Source organism: Primulina eburnea, chromosome 15 (genome assembly GCF_022965805.1).
Source record: "Primulina eburnea isolate SZY01 chromosome 15, ASM2296580v1, whole genome shotgun sequence".
Lineage (NCBI taxonomy): Eukaryota > Viridiplantae > Streptophyta > Magnoliopsida > Lamiales > Gesneriaceae > Primulina > Primulina eburnea.
Genome location: NC_133115.1, coordinates 30,026,457 through 30,044,096, shown reverse-complemented (window position 1 = coordinate 30,044,096; position 17,640 = coordinate 30,026,457). Strand labels below are relative to the sequence as shown.

At 32.0% G+C, this 17,640-nt stretch overlaps 1 protein-coding gene across 1 annotated transcript; it reads right to left on the bottom strand.

Moving 5' to 3' along the window:
* LOC140814032 (pectin acetylesterase 12-like) lies at positions 1-4,938 on the bottom strand. The gene is made up of 12 exons (XM_073172884.1): positions 4,347-4,938; positions 3,427-3,509; positions 2,962-3,091; positions 2,798-2,871; positions 2,293-2,379; positions 1,993-2,117; positions 1,853-1,913; positions 1,553-1,606; positions 1,383-1,460; positions 877-982; positions 641-786; positions 1-345 (listed from the first exon to the last, which is right to left on the bottom strand). The coding sequence occupies exons 1-12, from the start codon at positions 4,579-4,581 to the stop codon at positions 238-240; spliced, it is 1,287 nt and encodes a 428-aa protein (XP_073028985.1). The 5' UTR covers positions 4,582-4,938; the 3' UTR covers positions 1-237.
* Positions 4,939-17,640: the final 12,702 nt, after the last annotated feature.

Sequence of the window (17,640 nt, the reverse complement as noted above, 5' to 3'; positions counted from 1 at the left end):
TATAAAATGTCTTTTAGAGTTTCACAGCTGTTTTCTTTAATAAAATCCAAGATCCAAACATGGCCCAAGTTGTCCAATGCGGTACATAATTTCACAGCAGAATAGGCTATTTATTGCCTTAGAATTTTCTTTTATTTTTCTTCCTTGCAACAAATGGCTGCTTAAATTACTAGTTATATTTGATGATCAATTGATCAAACCAACAATGGTGTATAAGTATTAAATAATACTACTGGTTCAATTGAATACCAGGTTGTGACATGTTTTGTCGCATGGATACGCGCAGTCAATCGCCTTGCTACTTCCACGATCAAAATACCAATCTCCAACAGAAATGGCGATTGCCTGCAAAATAATATCATCGCCCAGTTAAACAAACTCGATCAAATTTAGTATTTACTATCAAACATCGTCACCGCATTTTTAGAACGTCGCGCCAGTGTAGAAAATTATTGCTCCAGCACGATACTTATATCTTTACTTTACAAATACGAGCCATAACTAAAAATTTGCGTGAACTTTTTTCCTTTCACATTGTATGTGAGAAAGAGTCTTACAATCAAAAACCTTCAGAAGGCATGTAGAAGTAACTAATTTGAATTAAGTAATGGAATCAAAGTAGTTTCTTGAGAAAACATACCTTATTCCCAATTACCGGAGAGTCATCTGCGAACCAAGTATCCTGCCTCTCGGATTGGCAGTGGGCGAAACAAGAATTTATGAACAAGCCATTTTGACTCAACCTTTCCACTCCTTTTATTGCATTCAGCATTGAATTTCTAAAACCTAATCCAAAGCAGAACCATTGAGAACTTGAAATGCTCCAAACATGAGAAAACTAATAGCTTATAAAATTCAACAAGTGGAATTAATCACCTTGCAGAAATTGAAGCTGTGTTGCTGAACATTTTTCATTGTCCATTTTACATTCGCGCCACGTCCCACTTGGATCAGCTGATGGAGGAGCCAAGCTTTGTTGGACCTGAATACGAGATGAGAAGAAGAATTTATTTGCATATATTACACTCCTTGTAACATAGAGTCATTCAAACCTGTTGAAAAATTAGTGTCCGAAAAGATTTTTTTCGAAAAGTTCCAGTTCTTAGAAAGTAGTCTAACAATAGTTTTTAACACGTCCACCATCTATAAGTTGGAGACCAAAAAATATATATACATCTGCCGGGTGCTAACCAACAAACATCTAGACATAAGCTCCAAATCCCAAGTAAATGAAATATATGGATTTTGGTGGATATGTGATCCCTAACTCCAATATAGTATTTGAAACAACTTTTTCTAGCTGTTGAAGCTCATGAAAGGTGGTCCGACAATAATTTTTGTGCTTTCAAAAAGGAAGCTAAAATACTAAAACAGTTTCCTACCTGCCATGAATCATAAGCAGCATTGAGAATGAACAAAGGGGTTTTGATGTTTGCAACTAAATTCTGAGGGAAGAAACACTGCAATATATAACAGCACAATTGGAGAGAAATTAGATGAGGTACATAAATATGATGGAGCTGTGAAAAAAAACCGTGCACTGAAATCTTACTGATGTTGGATCGAGGTGGCTGGTACAAGTTCTAGCTAGGTGGCTTTGAACACCCTGTAACATATCGAACTTGTAATGACTTCTCAAAACGAAGACTACAGAAATACTTTTATCCCATTTCAACATAGAGTTGGTTGCATCTCAAAGAACACTGGCTAGGAAATACCACTCAGCAGTAAAGTGTGTCAGTTGATATAATCCATGGCTAAAATATCCTTCAGCGCCATCTAACTCAAAAACTCGGGATACATTTACAGCTACATGAACATGTTAAATCATAACTTTGATTAATCCAAGTACCTGTAAGCTAACAACACCGCCAAAGAAAGTTCGCATTGTGTGTCCTCCAGATACATCGGTGCTGCGAAGGAAAAAAATGTGGATAGATTATACGACAAAATTACTGAAAAGGAAATGTTGTATTAAGATTTGGAAATTACGCGTCCATAAACAATCCAGCATCGCTCAAACATTTCACTTTTGTACTTGCTGGAAAAAAATCTCGAAACTCGTCACAATGCAATATAGAAGCTAAACCACCCGCAGAGCAACCGGAAAGAAGTGCCTGAAAAGAATTTTAAAAATATTAAAGCATAAAATCAGCATGGATTTTTGAGTTGAAATTATATTGACAGTTTTAAATGTCAGATTTTAATTTCATTATCAGAATTTGTTGTTAAGTAAATTTAGACATGCAGAGTGACTTTTAATTAAAAGAAGTAGCATTCTAATTTGATTACATGGTCAGCATTACGCATTCCTTTCGACATCAGCTCTTCAATTGCTGCTTGCCATATACGTTGTCCTCTGAACTGCAATGCTGCAGCCTGCACTAACATGCTTTTTTTTAATAGATGAAATACATTTTGGAAGCTTGAAGTCTTGAACACTAATCAGATCAGTAGGTAAAGTATTTCCATTAAAACATAGAATACGCACCAAATGTGTGATACACATGTCGCATATCTCGCGTCACATTGCATTTGCATGTGGGCTTTTATAAGTTTGTATGCGATATATTTTCTGGGAAACTTCGATTACTAATCATTCTCATAAAATGAGGGAGATACAAATCATTTGGCAGTTGGGGGTAATTGTGCAAACTCTTGCTTGTATGGGCTTTTGGGTCCGGAAATTTGAAAGATGCCAACAAAAACCCATAGAACAATAGCTAGTAATTGTGCAGGAAACACAGATTTACAATTAAATAATAGATAGAATGTCATGGCTAAAAATGGCATGTACCTTGTTTTCACCATCACCGGCAAAGGAGGCCCCATCGCAATATCGTATCTTTACTCTGTTCCAGTTAAAAAAATCTGCAAGTTGAATATTAAGATCATATAAATGATAAAGCAATCAAGATGAGAATGTGATTGACAAAATTAACAAGTTTCTCTGTATTGAACCTGGATTTTCCTGAGCCTTGTTGCTTAGTATCCCTGTAAAAGGAAGTTCTTTCTCAAAGTATTTGGATGATCCACGACGTGTGGTTTTACGGAAAACACAGGATCTTATAGTGTTGCACCACCCTCCACCCTGACACAAGTCTCAAAGATAAGGTCTCATAATAGAAAACAAAAACAGTACGTATCATCTTGAATGCCTGGTTACTCAAAATTACCCATTAGCTCAGATAGGAAAATAATCTCAGTGCAACAACCCTGGAAAATCAGTGATTCATAAATGGACACGGAATATGGCCACCCATTGAAGCCCGAATAAACAAAAGAATTTAAATTCAAAAGGGATAAAAATGTATTTTGTTTAACACAAGTTCATAAATTTACACCAAACTCAAAAATCATGAAAAAACCTGATAGATATTGAACTCAATCAAGAAAATGACGATTTTCAAAGCTTTGTGTACAAACCTCCAACTGGATAAGCCAACTGTTTGCTCCAGTTCCAAATCCACCATGCAAGTGATAGCCAGGTAGAGTACCATCCAAACATACTGAAATGAGTTGCAAATAATGAAAACTGTTACACTCAAAAGTAACAAAATCTTGCTATACTTCCTTGAAAAACTGTCCATTCCACGCTACTGTGGGACAGGCCAAGGATTTGAACCTGGAGACAATTAAAAAAAACCTCCCCAAATTGTACCAAAAAAAAACTTTCATTTTCAAGCATTAAAGTTTAAATCCATCAACCATAAAGTATTTTTTCATGGCATGTGAGTTCTAATTATAGCTACCAGAAAAGACAGCTCGGCATAATCAACTGCGTAACAAACTCTTATTGATGGACTCATTAGCCATAACAGTTGTAAAGTAACGTCATAGCTATACAACAAAAGCCTCTCAATTAATTCACTCCATGAATTATGCATTCAACAAGTGGAAAATGAATTATTACAGTAGAGAAGACAACTATAATATAATATATTTTTTTTTCAGAACAAAAGTCTAAATTTAAAAAATCATCAAAAAAATTAACGAACTAGAAATAGAACATAAGATTGGAGATCCATTACGGTGCAGAAGGAGAATCCTGAGAGGAAAAACTAAACCAAAAGTTAAACTAAACAAACAAAACGTATACAATGCCAAAAACAGGTTTGAAATAAAGATCATGAGAATAGAAAAGAAAAGAACAGAAATCCCCAGAAATCTAATCATAATCTTTACAGAAATTCAGTGCAAAGTAACACATTGGAAAGTATGATTAAACCTCAAAACAGTGGAAGAAACTCAATTCCCTCGACAATTTTGCTACAAAAAATGAATCTTGAAAGAGAAGAGAACCAAAATCCTAGATTTAGAGAGCCTTTGGAAAAGGAAAGATATACCAGCCCCTTTAGAAGCAGCTCCTTGAATAAGAGTGAGACCCACCATGAGAGCATTGGCTGGAGGAGCTGCAGCAGACACTCCATATATGGTGTCCAAGTAAGAAATGGACTCCAAGAACGAAAATCTTGTTCTATTCTTCCTAAAAACCTCGTCAAATTCGAAACTTTCAACACCCCATTTGATCGAAACTATCCCAATAAAAATCACAACCCAAAATCCCATCCAGTTCGCCATTGCCACTCACTTTCCACTAAATATTCCAAGAATAAAATAAAACTACAAAGCATGTATACTCCCAAGTACCCTCGTCACCGATGGAATTTAATCATGTTTGATGTTTTTTTAATGTAGTAATAAGTATAAGGATTATATTGAAATAATGAGCTAAATAAGGGAAAAGTGCAAGTATTTGACCAAATCTATGAAAGGAGTCCCGGATTTTGAGAATCTGATTATTGAGAAATGTTTGTAGAATTTCTTGGGGGAGGCACTCTTTTCTTCGGGGGAAAAAATGTAGTTTGGAGATCTAACCAGCTTGTGTAATTTTGCCGGGCATTTTAAAGATTTTTATATTTCCCATTTTCCCTGTTTGGCTTTGTGTGTGTGTGTGTGTCTATATATATATATATATATATATATATATATATATATATATATATATATATATATGTTTTAAAAATCAAGATTTTATTTTCAGCCTGAAAAAAGTTGTAACTATATAAATATATATTTTAAAATATATAAAGATATTTAATCATATGTTGTGGATTTAAATTTCGTAATATCAAAGGCGTAATATTTTAAAAAGTCCAAAATTGCATCAAATGTACCGAAAAATTAAACATAATAAGAGAATATATCCTAATATAAAAAGAGCTTATGCTAGGAAGAACATTGGCCAAACAACTCGACTTTTGCTTATATAGTATTCAGTTATGAGAATTATTTCGTGAAGACAGGTAATAGTATGTAATAAAAATAATTTTACAAGTACAATGAATTGTTTTGACTCCATAATTATGGAAGAAAATTGTTATTTACACTCTATCTTATCTTTAAAATTAATTAAATGGCCAAAATACCCTATATTTCACCTTTTAATGGTAGTTGGATATCAACTCTTTTTAAAAATATAATAGTTTATTTCCATGTTGTACAAATATTATTTGATACCCCATAAAGATTCGGGTCGCAAATCAGAGCCTATATGTCAAAAACTATCTTCATCAACTGGGCATTTATCCTCTTTCTTGGCAATCAAGAGTCCGAGCTCTCATACAAACTATCGGGTACCTTACCACCCGAGCTATCTCGAGAACTGTACCACACTCGAGTGTGATTGGTATGTGTTGTCTAATCTGTCAGAGCAACGTGGGCTTGACGTGTTTTAGAAGTCATCATAAGCAAAAAATATGGACAGCCGACTTGTCATACTTAGCAGGTGGCATTGAAAACTAGGTAATGATGATATTTACTACTATAAATAGCAGGTATACTTCTTATTTACGGATTCTGGATTTTTGACTCTCAAGCATACACATATATTACTTGTGTTCTTAATTTTTCAAACATGCTGACTTTAATATCGGAGTGGCTATGTCAGACACTCCTCCGGCACCCATTCACAAGTTCTTTTCTTGTTTATAGGTCTCAACTGAAGCCATTATTCTTGCTTAAATTTCCTAAACACAAAATTATCTTCATTATCCGGTGAATTGTCCACTTATATCGTACTCGATTCATCCGGATAACATCATTATTAATGATTCTTCAACCAAATATTAAAGCTTAAAATAATTAAGCTCATTCATTTCATTTAATAATCTTATGCAGCTAATTGATCCTTGATTTCCATCTCTCTTTTACTTCAACACAAATGGAAATTTCATTTAAATTTCTTATCCCGTGATATTGAAAACATGATATAGTATATAAAATACAGAAAGAAAAATCCACATATAATATATGTATTTATTTATATAGTAACAACACATTTTTATCTCATTTAAAATTTTAAATAAATAAATGCTAATCTTGAGACACCACACATTCTAATGGGGGACAGGCTTGAGATCCTAGGGTTTTTTTTAAAAATATAATATTTTTAAAAGTTATTTATTAAAATATAGCAGATTTAAAAGTTTTACAAAAATATAATAATCCGGAGGTTGGATTTCCGGATTCAGAATCCGCAGTAGACTGACACGGATTTTCCGTCGGCGACGGTTTAACCAAAACCGTCGCTAATAGCGACGGTATTCCAAAAACCGTCGCAAATTGCGACGGTTTTGTAAGGCAAGGATTTTCTTCCTACTCGCGTTCTCATGCCTATAAATTGCACGTATTTGACGAATTCATCTCATCCTTCAGCTCAACTTTTCAGTTTCGACACTCTTTTTGAGCAGTTTTTTTTTTTCGGTCCGTGTCTTTTTTTATATAAAAATTCAGTGATTCTCTTTCCCTTATAAATTGCGTCGATCGTGTGCTTAACGGAATTCTTAATTTGATTTGATAGTTTTCTGTCGCATATCAGAATTTGAGGGAATTGCGCCGACTCTCAGTAATTCAGAATTTGATTTTTGAGAATTGTGTTGAGTATCAGAATTTCGGAGAATTGCACCAAGACTAATTCGAATTTCTGTTTTTTCTTTCTACATTTAATTGTTTTTTGTATATTATTTCTGATAATGTTTGTAATTTATTGCAGATGTTAAACTCCGGTAGCTGATATAATTACAAATTTCATAATATCACATTTGAAAAAGTAATTTTAATAATTTGTTATATTTTAATTATATTATTTATGTTGTATTACGTGAATTATAAATTTTTCAGTTACATTATACTATTATTATAATTTTATTTTATTTTTTATTTTTTATATTAATATAATATTAATTTTGTAATTTTGATTAAATATGTGTACGGCCAATGTCTTTGTAATATATTATTATGTGAAATAAATTATAACTTTGTGATTGTGATTGAATAAAATTCTTTAATTCATCAATTTTATTATTATTGAATTAATATTGTTTTATAATTTTTGTTTTTGTAATAAAGCTTAACTTTTACAGGTTATTTCATACAAGTAAAATATAGCAGATTTTAAATTTAATATATTATTGTTATGGAATTAAATTTATATGTGAAATATCGTTATTTTATTTTTTGAGAAATTAAAATATATTTTGAGCTGAAGGATGAGATAAATTGATATGCGACAGAAAACTATCAAATCAAATTAAAAATTCCGTTAAGCACACAATCGACGCAATTTATAAGGGAAAGAGAATCACTGAATTGTTATATATAAAAAAAAAAAAGACACGGACCCATCTGTACCACCAGGTGCTACTCTTCTTCGCCATGCCTCAGCGACGGTGTTTGAAATACCGTCGCTAATAGCGACGGTTTTGGTTAAACCGTCGCCGATGGAGAATCCGTTCTGCGGATTCTGAATCCGGAAATCCAACCTCCGGATTACTATATTTTTGTCAAACTTTTAAATCTGTTATATTTTAATAAATAACTTTTAAAAATATTATATTTTTAAAAAAAACCCTGAGATCCTAAGCCGTATGTGCCCACATCGGCCTTTTTATTGTCACCATCACATAACACGTGTCGAAATCACAGCGGGGCTTTCCTTATATTTCAGCACAGTTGCGTGGGATTAGCATTTCCCTTCTACCTGCGGTGACGTTGCCTTCGAACCGTGCCATTCGGTGCGGTGGCGTTCTTGTGAACTAACGAATTTTACCTACCACAAAATTGTCACTTGGAAAAGTATACAGTGTATTATACTATAATATTTTTTATTTTTCTATAATAATATGTTTATCCACACTTTCACATACTCAACGTGAACTATATTCTAAATAGATATTTTTTTAATCACCAAACGCTTGTTGTGCTATCGAATATTTCTTTAAGGATTTATATATATAAAAAATAATTGTAACTTCCAAAATTCAACGATTGTCTTCACTATATCAACATTAGTTTTTCTAGTGTGTTTATGTCCTCATTTACATGCACCTTAGTAAAACTTCACAAGGATACATATCCCAAAATTGCCTCAATTCAAGAATGTTTAATTTTGGAGTTCTTATGTGGTAAGCTATCGAAAAAAAAGATGCACCTTCTTGATAATCAAATCTTTTAAGCTATTATCAACTGCACAGTCTCATACCTGAACAGTTTTGGAATTCATCTCCTTCCGGTGTAAGATCGGTTCATTCATGTTCTTTTCGCCTAGAAGCCTGCAAAGAGCCGCTCATTGTCCGTGCAACCTAATGGCGCTGACGATCACTCCCCGCCCTTTTTGGTCTCGGGCCTCACATGCCCACCTGCTTCAGCTTGGTTCGTCTCCGAACCACACCGTACTAAAAGAGGTCGGCTCTGATACCAACTGTAACGCTCAGATTTGATGACTGTCATCACTGTACCAAGACGAGTCTTTCCAGCGTGCTTATATCCTCACTCAAACGTATCTTAGGAAAACTTTTCAGTGGGTCACCCATCCAGAATTGCCCCAATTCAAGCACGCTTAAATTTGGAGTTCTTATATGATGATCTACCGAAAAGAAGATTCACTTTCTTGATATAAGTATTACATATCAAATCTTTTAAGCCCTCCTCAACTGCACAGTCTCATATCTGAACAGTTTTAGAGTCACTCTCATTCTGGTGTAAGATCGGTTCATTCATGTTTTCTTCGCCTAAAAGCCTACCAAGAGCCGCTCATTGTCCGTGCAACCTCATGACAGCGACGATCACCCTTTGCCCTCTTTGACTCCGAGCCTCACAATAGCCGTTTCCATTTCAATCATATCAATTCTAGGTAACTTGTACAAGTTAAATAATTTTCCATAGTTTATGTATCAATTAATAATAATAAAAACTTTAGTGAGATGGTCTCATGAGTCAATTATGTGAGACATATATTCTATTTGGATCACTCGCGAAAAAATATTATTTTTTATGCCAAAATATTATTTTTTATTGTAAATCAGGACTAGATTGATTCGTCACACAAATAAAAATCCGTAAAATTGTCACACAAAAGATTTATTATTTAATAATAAACGAATCATTATTAAATAAAATGAGCTTTGATGGGGTTAAAGAACCACTACATTGAATATTCTTCTACATTTGTAAAGTTTGATGAAGCCAAATAACAAATGCGGAAAGGTAGTATAAAATATTAGAAAGGTGAAGTTCCAGCGGCCGCATGCAAACCCCGGGGAAGTCTGTTTTGTGTGTGTGAAGTTTTTACTTTTTTACCGATTAACAACATCTTTTACTATTTATTAAGTTTAAGCATATTAGAATAACTGTTTTTAGTGTCTTTGGTCTGTTTTTTGGTTTCCCTATTTTGCCCCTATTTGATATCAAAATTACATTTTTGTTTTTTTTTTTTAATTTCAAAAAACATTTTTGTTTTTATTTTTTTTATTACAATTATTCAAATAGCACTTTAATATCTCGATAATTTGTCAAATTTCATTTTAGTCCATAAATAATTATAAAAAAAATTGTACACACACGCACCGCGTGTGCAGAGTAGCTAGTATATATTTAAAGATGTGATTATAAGCTTATTTTAATGCAATTATATGTCATATTTAATATTTTTTTTTGTTTCTTCTTTTTCTGTTTTGTTTTTTAAAGATGAAACCCGCAATCGCTTGAATTTGCAGGGCACTAGGTAAATCTTTGAGATGACACAATATCCTGCAAATCACACTAATGCATGTATTGATAACAGTAAACAAATTTTGTCCAACAAGTTCGTCCGAAAAAATTCTAATAGAAAGAATTAAACTTATAAATATCGATAAAATATTAACCTGTTTCACCGATTCAGACATCCATTACGGAGCAAAAGTCTACAAGTTAAGATGGCTAGCTAGGACCACCACCTACTGCAAGCGCTAGCTAGGGAGGGATCTATCCGCTCATTTATCTATCATTATTTGAATATATGCGTCCATATTATAACACACACGTATTTATATAAATAAAAAATCTTCGTGTCTCAAATTTAAGACGAAATATAAATTCGAAATCCAAATATAACAAATATACGATTAGGAAAAAAAAAAACTTTGATAGCTGAACGGTGGTATGGGAAATAGATGGCACGATGACGCATGTCAATAATTGGTCCCATTGCCATCCCGATGGTTCTTGGCAGGATTTGAGTAGGTGTAAGGGTATCAAGATTAGACACGACTCATCAATTCGACACAGTTGAACTTGAAAAAAATCAGGTTTGAGTCTGAGATTTTCGGTTCGGGTCAGATCGGGTTCGACCCTATAGCTGCCCCGAAAAAATGATCGGGTTGGGTTGGGTTCGGGTTGACCCAAAAATTTTATTTTTTTTAAATATATATAATTAATAAATATTCCCTACATTGTTATATATTGTATGGCTGAAAAAATGTTTATCGTATATTTATATCATAAATTTTCATAATTTAATATTTATTTTGAACATTTTTTATTTGATTTAGTAAATATACTTTATTTTTCTAATTAGATTTTCAAATTTAAATCATATATATAAGGGATATTTTATTATTATGTGTTTAAATTAAAATTTTAGCATTATGTTTTTGAATTTTATTTAATTTTCTTTAAAACAATTATAAAAAATTTAAAATCATGTTATACGGGTTGATTCGAGTTGAGAATTTTCGGATTGGCTCGGGTTCAGGTTGGGTTCGGGTTGAGCAATTTTTGAATATACTATTGCGCAACTCGACCCAACCCATCTAATCCACCCAAATTGACACCCCTCAGTAGGGTCGAATTCATGCCCCCAAAATTTTTGTATCCATATATATATATATATATATATATATATATATATATATGTATATATATATATATATATATATATATATATATATATATATATATATATATATATATATATATATATATATATATATATATATATCCATATCACAATGTATGATTGCTTTCTTGAATCCATCGTTACATCCCAATTCATTAATGGTTCAAACATACGCACTTACGTTTATATATTTAGTATTTAAAAATATAAAATTTGAATATATATATATATATATATATATATATATATATATATATATATATATATATATAATGTATGATTGCTTTCTTGAATCCATCGTTACATCCCAATTCATTAATGGTTCAAACATACGCACTTACGTTTATATATTTAGTATTTAAAAATATAAAATTTGAATATATATATATATATATATATATATATATATATATACATACATATATATATATCCATATCACAATGTATGATTGCTTTCTTGAATCCATCGTTACATCCCAATTCATTAATGGTTCAAACCTACGCACTTACGTTTATATATTTAGTATTTAAAAATATAAAATTTGAATATAGTTAAAGAGCACACCAGCTGGAATTGTATTTTTCAGTTTTGATGTCACCATCTATATTATTATTTTTAAATAAAAATATTAATTAAGATGGGAGGAAATAATTATTATATAGTGGAAATTACATTAAATTAATTTTAAAAAGTTTTAGATGATTTATATGTAATAATTAAGTGCGAGGTTTGTTGTATTATAGGCTTGTCAAAAAATAATGAATACGTCTTAGCTGTGACATCTCCATCGCATTGATTGTGTTCGTTTATAGTAATTAAATTAATTAACTGAGAAACTAAAAGGAAAACAATAAATTAAATTTTTTTTATTTGATATCGATATTTTGTTTATTCGATGCTACTCTTACGATAAGATATTGCCCTAGAGTTTATTTTATGTATATAAATGAGTCACATGTATTTTTTCGTATTGTACTAGGATGAAAAATGATTGAGTGAGTCTCATGTAAGACCGTCTTACAGATTTTAATCTATGAGACGGGTCAACCTTACCGATATTTATAATAAAAAATAATACTCTTAGCATAAAAAGTAATCATCTTTCATGGAAGACTCAAATAAGAGATACGTCTCACAAATACGACCCCTGAGACCGTCTCATACAATTTTTTGCCAAAATTGATTTGACTCTCTTTATAGCTATTTAATCAATTACCCTAACGATTGAATCGAAGTAACACCATATTTTACACGAACATTTAAAAAATTAATATTAATATTTATAATAATATATATTATAGAATATACATACGTGCCTAACTCTTAAGGGAAAAGAATACAGGTCACTGGTTTTGGAAAATGGCAATGAGACTTGTTTTTTATTTCTTAAAAATTTAGAATGATCACCGACAGTTATGATAACCGACAAAACCAAGGTACATATATTCTGAATTTCCAATTCAAATTTACTTTAGATTTACTCGTGGATCATAAAATAAATTTAATTTGAGTTCCTCGATTTTAACAAAACGATAAAAAAAATATGTTTGATTTTTTAGACCATAAATGATATTAGAGTTGATATAAAATTATTTTAAACATACAATATTATTATTATTATTGTGTAATTAAATATTTGAGGAGGAGATTTTCTCAAAATATTATGGCTCCGAACATATGTTTGGGATTAAATATTTACAGGAAACAATGTTAGACATCAAGAGCAGAGAAGAACACATCAAATCATAAGTTAAAATCATGATTCAAGTAGTAGGTATTTAGAAATAGTTTCGAATTTTTCTAAACTCTACGGAGATCTTAGAGAGCTCCAAAAGATAGTACAAAACTATGACAATTAGTTATATTATATACCACATAAAATTGAGGAAATCTTTGAAAAACAAGAAGAAACTCTTGGAACAATAAATAATATTCAAACAAGAATCCAAATTCTAGTAAAAAGATATCGTAAGAAAAGATGACACCATCTTTTGTTAATAAAACCTTATTACACCTAAGAGGGAAGGCCAATGTAATGCTAAAACTTTTATCTGACAAAGAAAAACTGATCAATCTGATCAAAACTATCTTAGAAAAAAATTAAGCTCATGAAAACTACAGAGAAGATTGGTCTAGAAGATCTTCAAGACCTTGCAGAATCTTCTGTGAATCTAAAGGTCATAAATCTAAAGATGATATAATAGAGGATGAACCTCCCTCAACAACTTGGTCATCTTCCCATGATCCACCAAGAGATAGGGTAGGATCTCATAATAAAAATATGAGAGGACCCCAAACAGATTTTTAAGTAGGTGGAGAAGTACACCCAGCGGAAACAAGATCAAGAAGAAATAAAATTCTCTTTCACCAAACACCATATGGGTGATCTGTTTTAGAACCAATACATCATATGTGATTATGCTTAAACTTGATGTATTTGATTTCAAAAATAGAGAATATGTCATAAATGACTAGACATCAGCTATGGGATTAAAGGAGGAACACTTGATCTCAACAAATAAGGATTCATTAAATTTTTAGAAATGAGTATGATGGCCGTATCTGTTAAAATTGTGTGGGACACGACCTCGGCAGAGACAAAAGAGTCAGTCCTAGCGAGAAAGTATCTTAGTGAGATAACTGCGAGAATGACTACCCTATCTAGGAATATGTCCATGCTCATCCAGATACTTTGACATGACTACCCTATCTAGGAATATGTCCCTGCTCATCCAGATACTTTGACACGAGGGGCCCCATTTCTCAGAGAAAAATTAGCAGAATGATGTCATGCGATAGCATTATAATTAATTACAAACGATTAAAGGGTATTAATAAACTACTCCTTTATATTATAAAAAAATGATCTTCTAACAAATATTGGAAGTAAGATACAAAAGCAGAAAAGTAAGAGCTTTAGATCTCATCCTTACCACAGAAAGGGAAGAAGTGGAACTAGTTATTGGAAACCAAAAACATTATAGTTAAGACAAAAAGTCAGATCTTACAAATCTAGGCATGGATCATCAAGAAATGAGATGTCATCCCCAAGCATCGAACTAATTAAACATTTAGAGATTTTCTCTAAGGTTTATAGGGAAAAAGACTAGTCTTATATGAAAAGAAGATAGTTACAAAGAAAATTGAATTTTTTTGAATAGAAATAGATGAGATATGAATAATTCTGCAAGAACATATAGTATAAAAGGTGCAAAGTTTTCCAGATGAATCAAAAGAAAATAAACAGTTTCAAAGTTTCTTAGGAAATGTTAATTTAGGCAGAATGTTGATTAAGAACCTAGCAAAACACAAGAAAGTATTTAGTAAATTACTGAAAAAAGATGCAAGATTTATATGAATATAAAAACATACAAAGGGACTTAACCAACTGAAAGAGATTGCAAATATATTCCAAACATGACAATTTATCAAGATGAAGATGATTTAGTATTATATAAAGATTCCAGTGATCATTGGTGGACAACGATTTTTACAAAGCTCACACCAGATGAAGAACATTCATGTAGGTATTGTAGTGGACTATTCTCATATGCAAAAGTCATATGATGACATATCAACAAAAAGTAATTTTATGCAGTAAAAATTGATTTTGAAAAATGACCATTATTTTTACTTAAAAATAAATTTACCTTAAAAGTTGATAATACACAGATAAAATCTTTGTTGAAAAATAAAATTGAGTCTAAACCTGAGAAGGTTATATTAGCGAGATGACGGATTTTGTATCAAAATTATATTTTAAATGTTGTTATTATTAAATCTCATGAAAATATTTTTGTAGATTTCTTAATAAGAGATGAAGAGCTCTAATGTCGATGACATCATGAAAATGCAGAGACAATTGAGCGAACATATTGAAATACTTCAAACCAAGTTCAATAAGCTTGTCCTAAATGCAAAAGTTACGGATAGGCTACACCAAGTTGATAAGAGCATTATCTCTGATCGAATAACAAGTTGTCTATATGCTTATATCCGGCTATAGTCTATTTTGCAAAAACCAATTCTCCAGGCTATTGAGAAGTCATCGGTTTCTCAAATGGAGAGTTTTTGAGTACATGACTCTATATCTGAAGCAGAGGTTTCAAGTATCCCTAGCACAAGTGCTATGCCGAGATTATCTTTAAATGAGTCAGCAAAAGCAACAAATTGAAGCTCTGGATCCTTATCTCGACCTTCGAGTCAACCATTCACATCGAAGATTGAAGAGAGAGATATCAACCTTAGACCTCAAACTGACAAAAAAAATCTAAGGTTGATACTAACGAATTATAGTTCCTCCATTTCAGGTATACCAAATGAACTAAGAGAAATGGGGAAAAAAGTATCAACCCAGCCACATCCGAGTTTATGTAGCATGAAAGTATCCTAGGATATGGATGAAACCAAATTCATATCCCCAAGAAGGTAAAATAATGGTATGAATTTACAACTCTTGTTTCAATTTATGATATATCACCCAACTTCCAGAAATCTAAGCACTACCAAAACGGATCAAGGAAACTATTCGTGAAACATGGGTAAATAATAATTATTTGTTCAGATGAGATATCATAGAAATTTACTCTTAGTACAACACTAGAACCAGCCGAGAAAGGCTCACATGAAGCCTTTCACTTCATCAAATTGAGAAGAACATACATGAACATTCAGAAGTTCATCAAGGATCCTCCGGAGAATAAATCACATCTTGTTTTGTGACTCATTGAAGACAACATCTCCACTAGACGAGCATGAAGATTATGAGTCTGTCTCATAAAGATAGACAAAGTCAATTTCCATTTAAGTTTTATCAAAATTCTGTAAATGGATCTTTTATGTTAAATACTATGACATGAAAAGTTACAAGCTTTGTAGAAGAAATATTTGAAGAAAAAAATCTTATGCGAAACAGCAAGCTATCAGAGAGTAAAGAAACTCGTTGGAAACTTTGCAATATGACTCATGTGGGAAGATGATGAGAATGAATCTATCCAGAATGTCCAAACTCGAAAGAGAAAGAATTCGAGAAAGGTTTTTGGCTCAAACATGACATAAAATAATGCAGAGACAAGTCCAAGTGGTGAATGTCCACATAAGTCAAGTTTTCCCGGGGACCATACAAAAGCAAAATATTTCCCGAAAAAGGTAAAGAAGACATATAATTCAACAACTCCATTATTGGAGGAAGAACCACTCAACCACTACGACATGACAAACCAACAACTAATGGTACACCAACTAAAAGATGTTGTCCGACACAAATGACAAAGCAATTCACAAGTTTGAAGTCCAGATATCAAATCCACCAAGACTTCTATATATGTCAGGACAGAAAGAAGATGAAGACATTATACAATATTTTCATTTTTCTTTCAAAATAAAAATTGCAATATTCTCAGTTTATGTGTGTTGTAATTTCAGCTACGATAAGTAGCTAAACAGGTTTCTACTCCTCTACAGGAGGTTACTATGTAATAATATATTGTATGTTTGAATAAAAAAACCAAGACTTATTGCTTCTCTCGTGTATTATTTTCAACATTAAATTTATTTATTATACACCCTGAGGTAGGAAAGAATACAAAGTTGCGCTAAGTGCTGTTGAAGGGATCTACATTAGGACCATCTATTGCAACTACGTGGTTAAGCTATGAGGAGGACCAGTCTGTGAAATCCAGTGAATACGACCAGACGACATTCCTGTTAAAGAAATAAAATGTTTAATTTATTATACGGAAGCATGATAGGCTATATGTATATAACTCCCATATTCATCGTATATAGGCTGGAAACCTTGCATGGCCCTATGCCTATGGACAGACTCGACAGGTATAACAATGTCACGTACCAAAAAATGAGATCAAAGATGATTTTTAATTTTTTTAAATAAAATAAGGAGCTTCAACTAACTTTTGATAGACAAATGAGTAAAGTCTATATGAAATAGGGTTTGAAGATTTATTTCAAACTTCCTGTATCATGTAAGAGTAATTAATTATAATTATTAAATAATCACGCCATTAACTAACATGTATATAATTATTATGTTCCTAGAGTACAAAATATATGTAAATGTCGAGAGTTTAAGAATGAATAGATTTTTTTTTACCTATTTGATTCTTACATTTATCCTTATCATTATTATCATGGAGTTTCGTTATCCCCATATATAAAATCAAGAACTCTCCCTTATTGGCCTTATGGGAGAGATTTATCCAACTGCACACAAAGGGCGATTAATTAAGTCCGGCATACTGCTCTCGAATCGTATGTGACGTTCTATATGGTAATCCGTTTAATATCCGACCACTCTTTTTAGTGGGGCGGATACAATTATCTTAATAGGAACTTTGCTTCGAAAGTGAAACCCTAGCACATGCATTCGGAAGTGGACTTGTTCCTGCTTGTAGTGACAAGT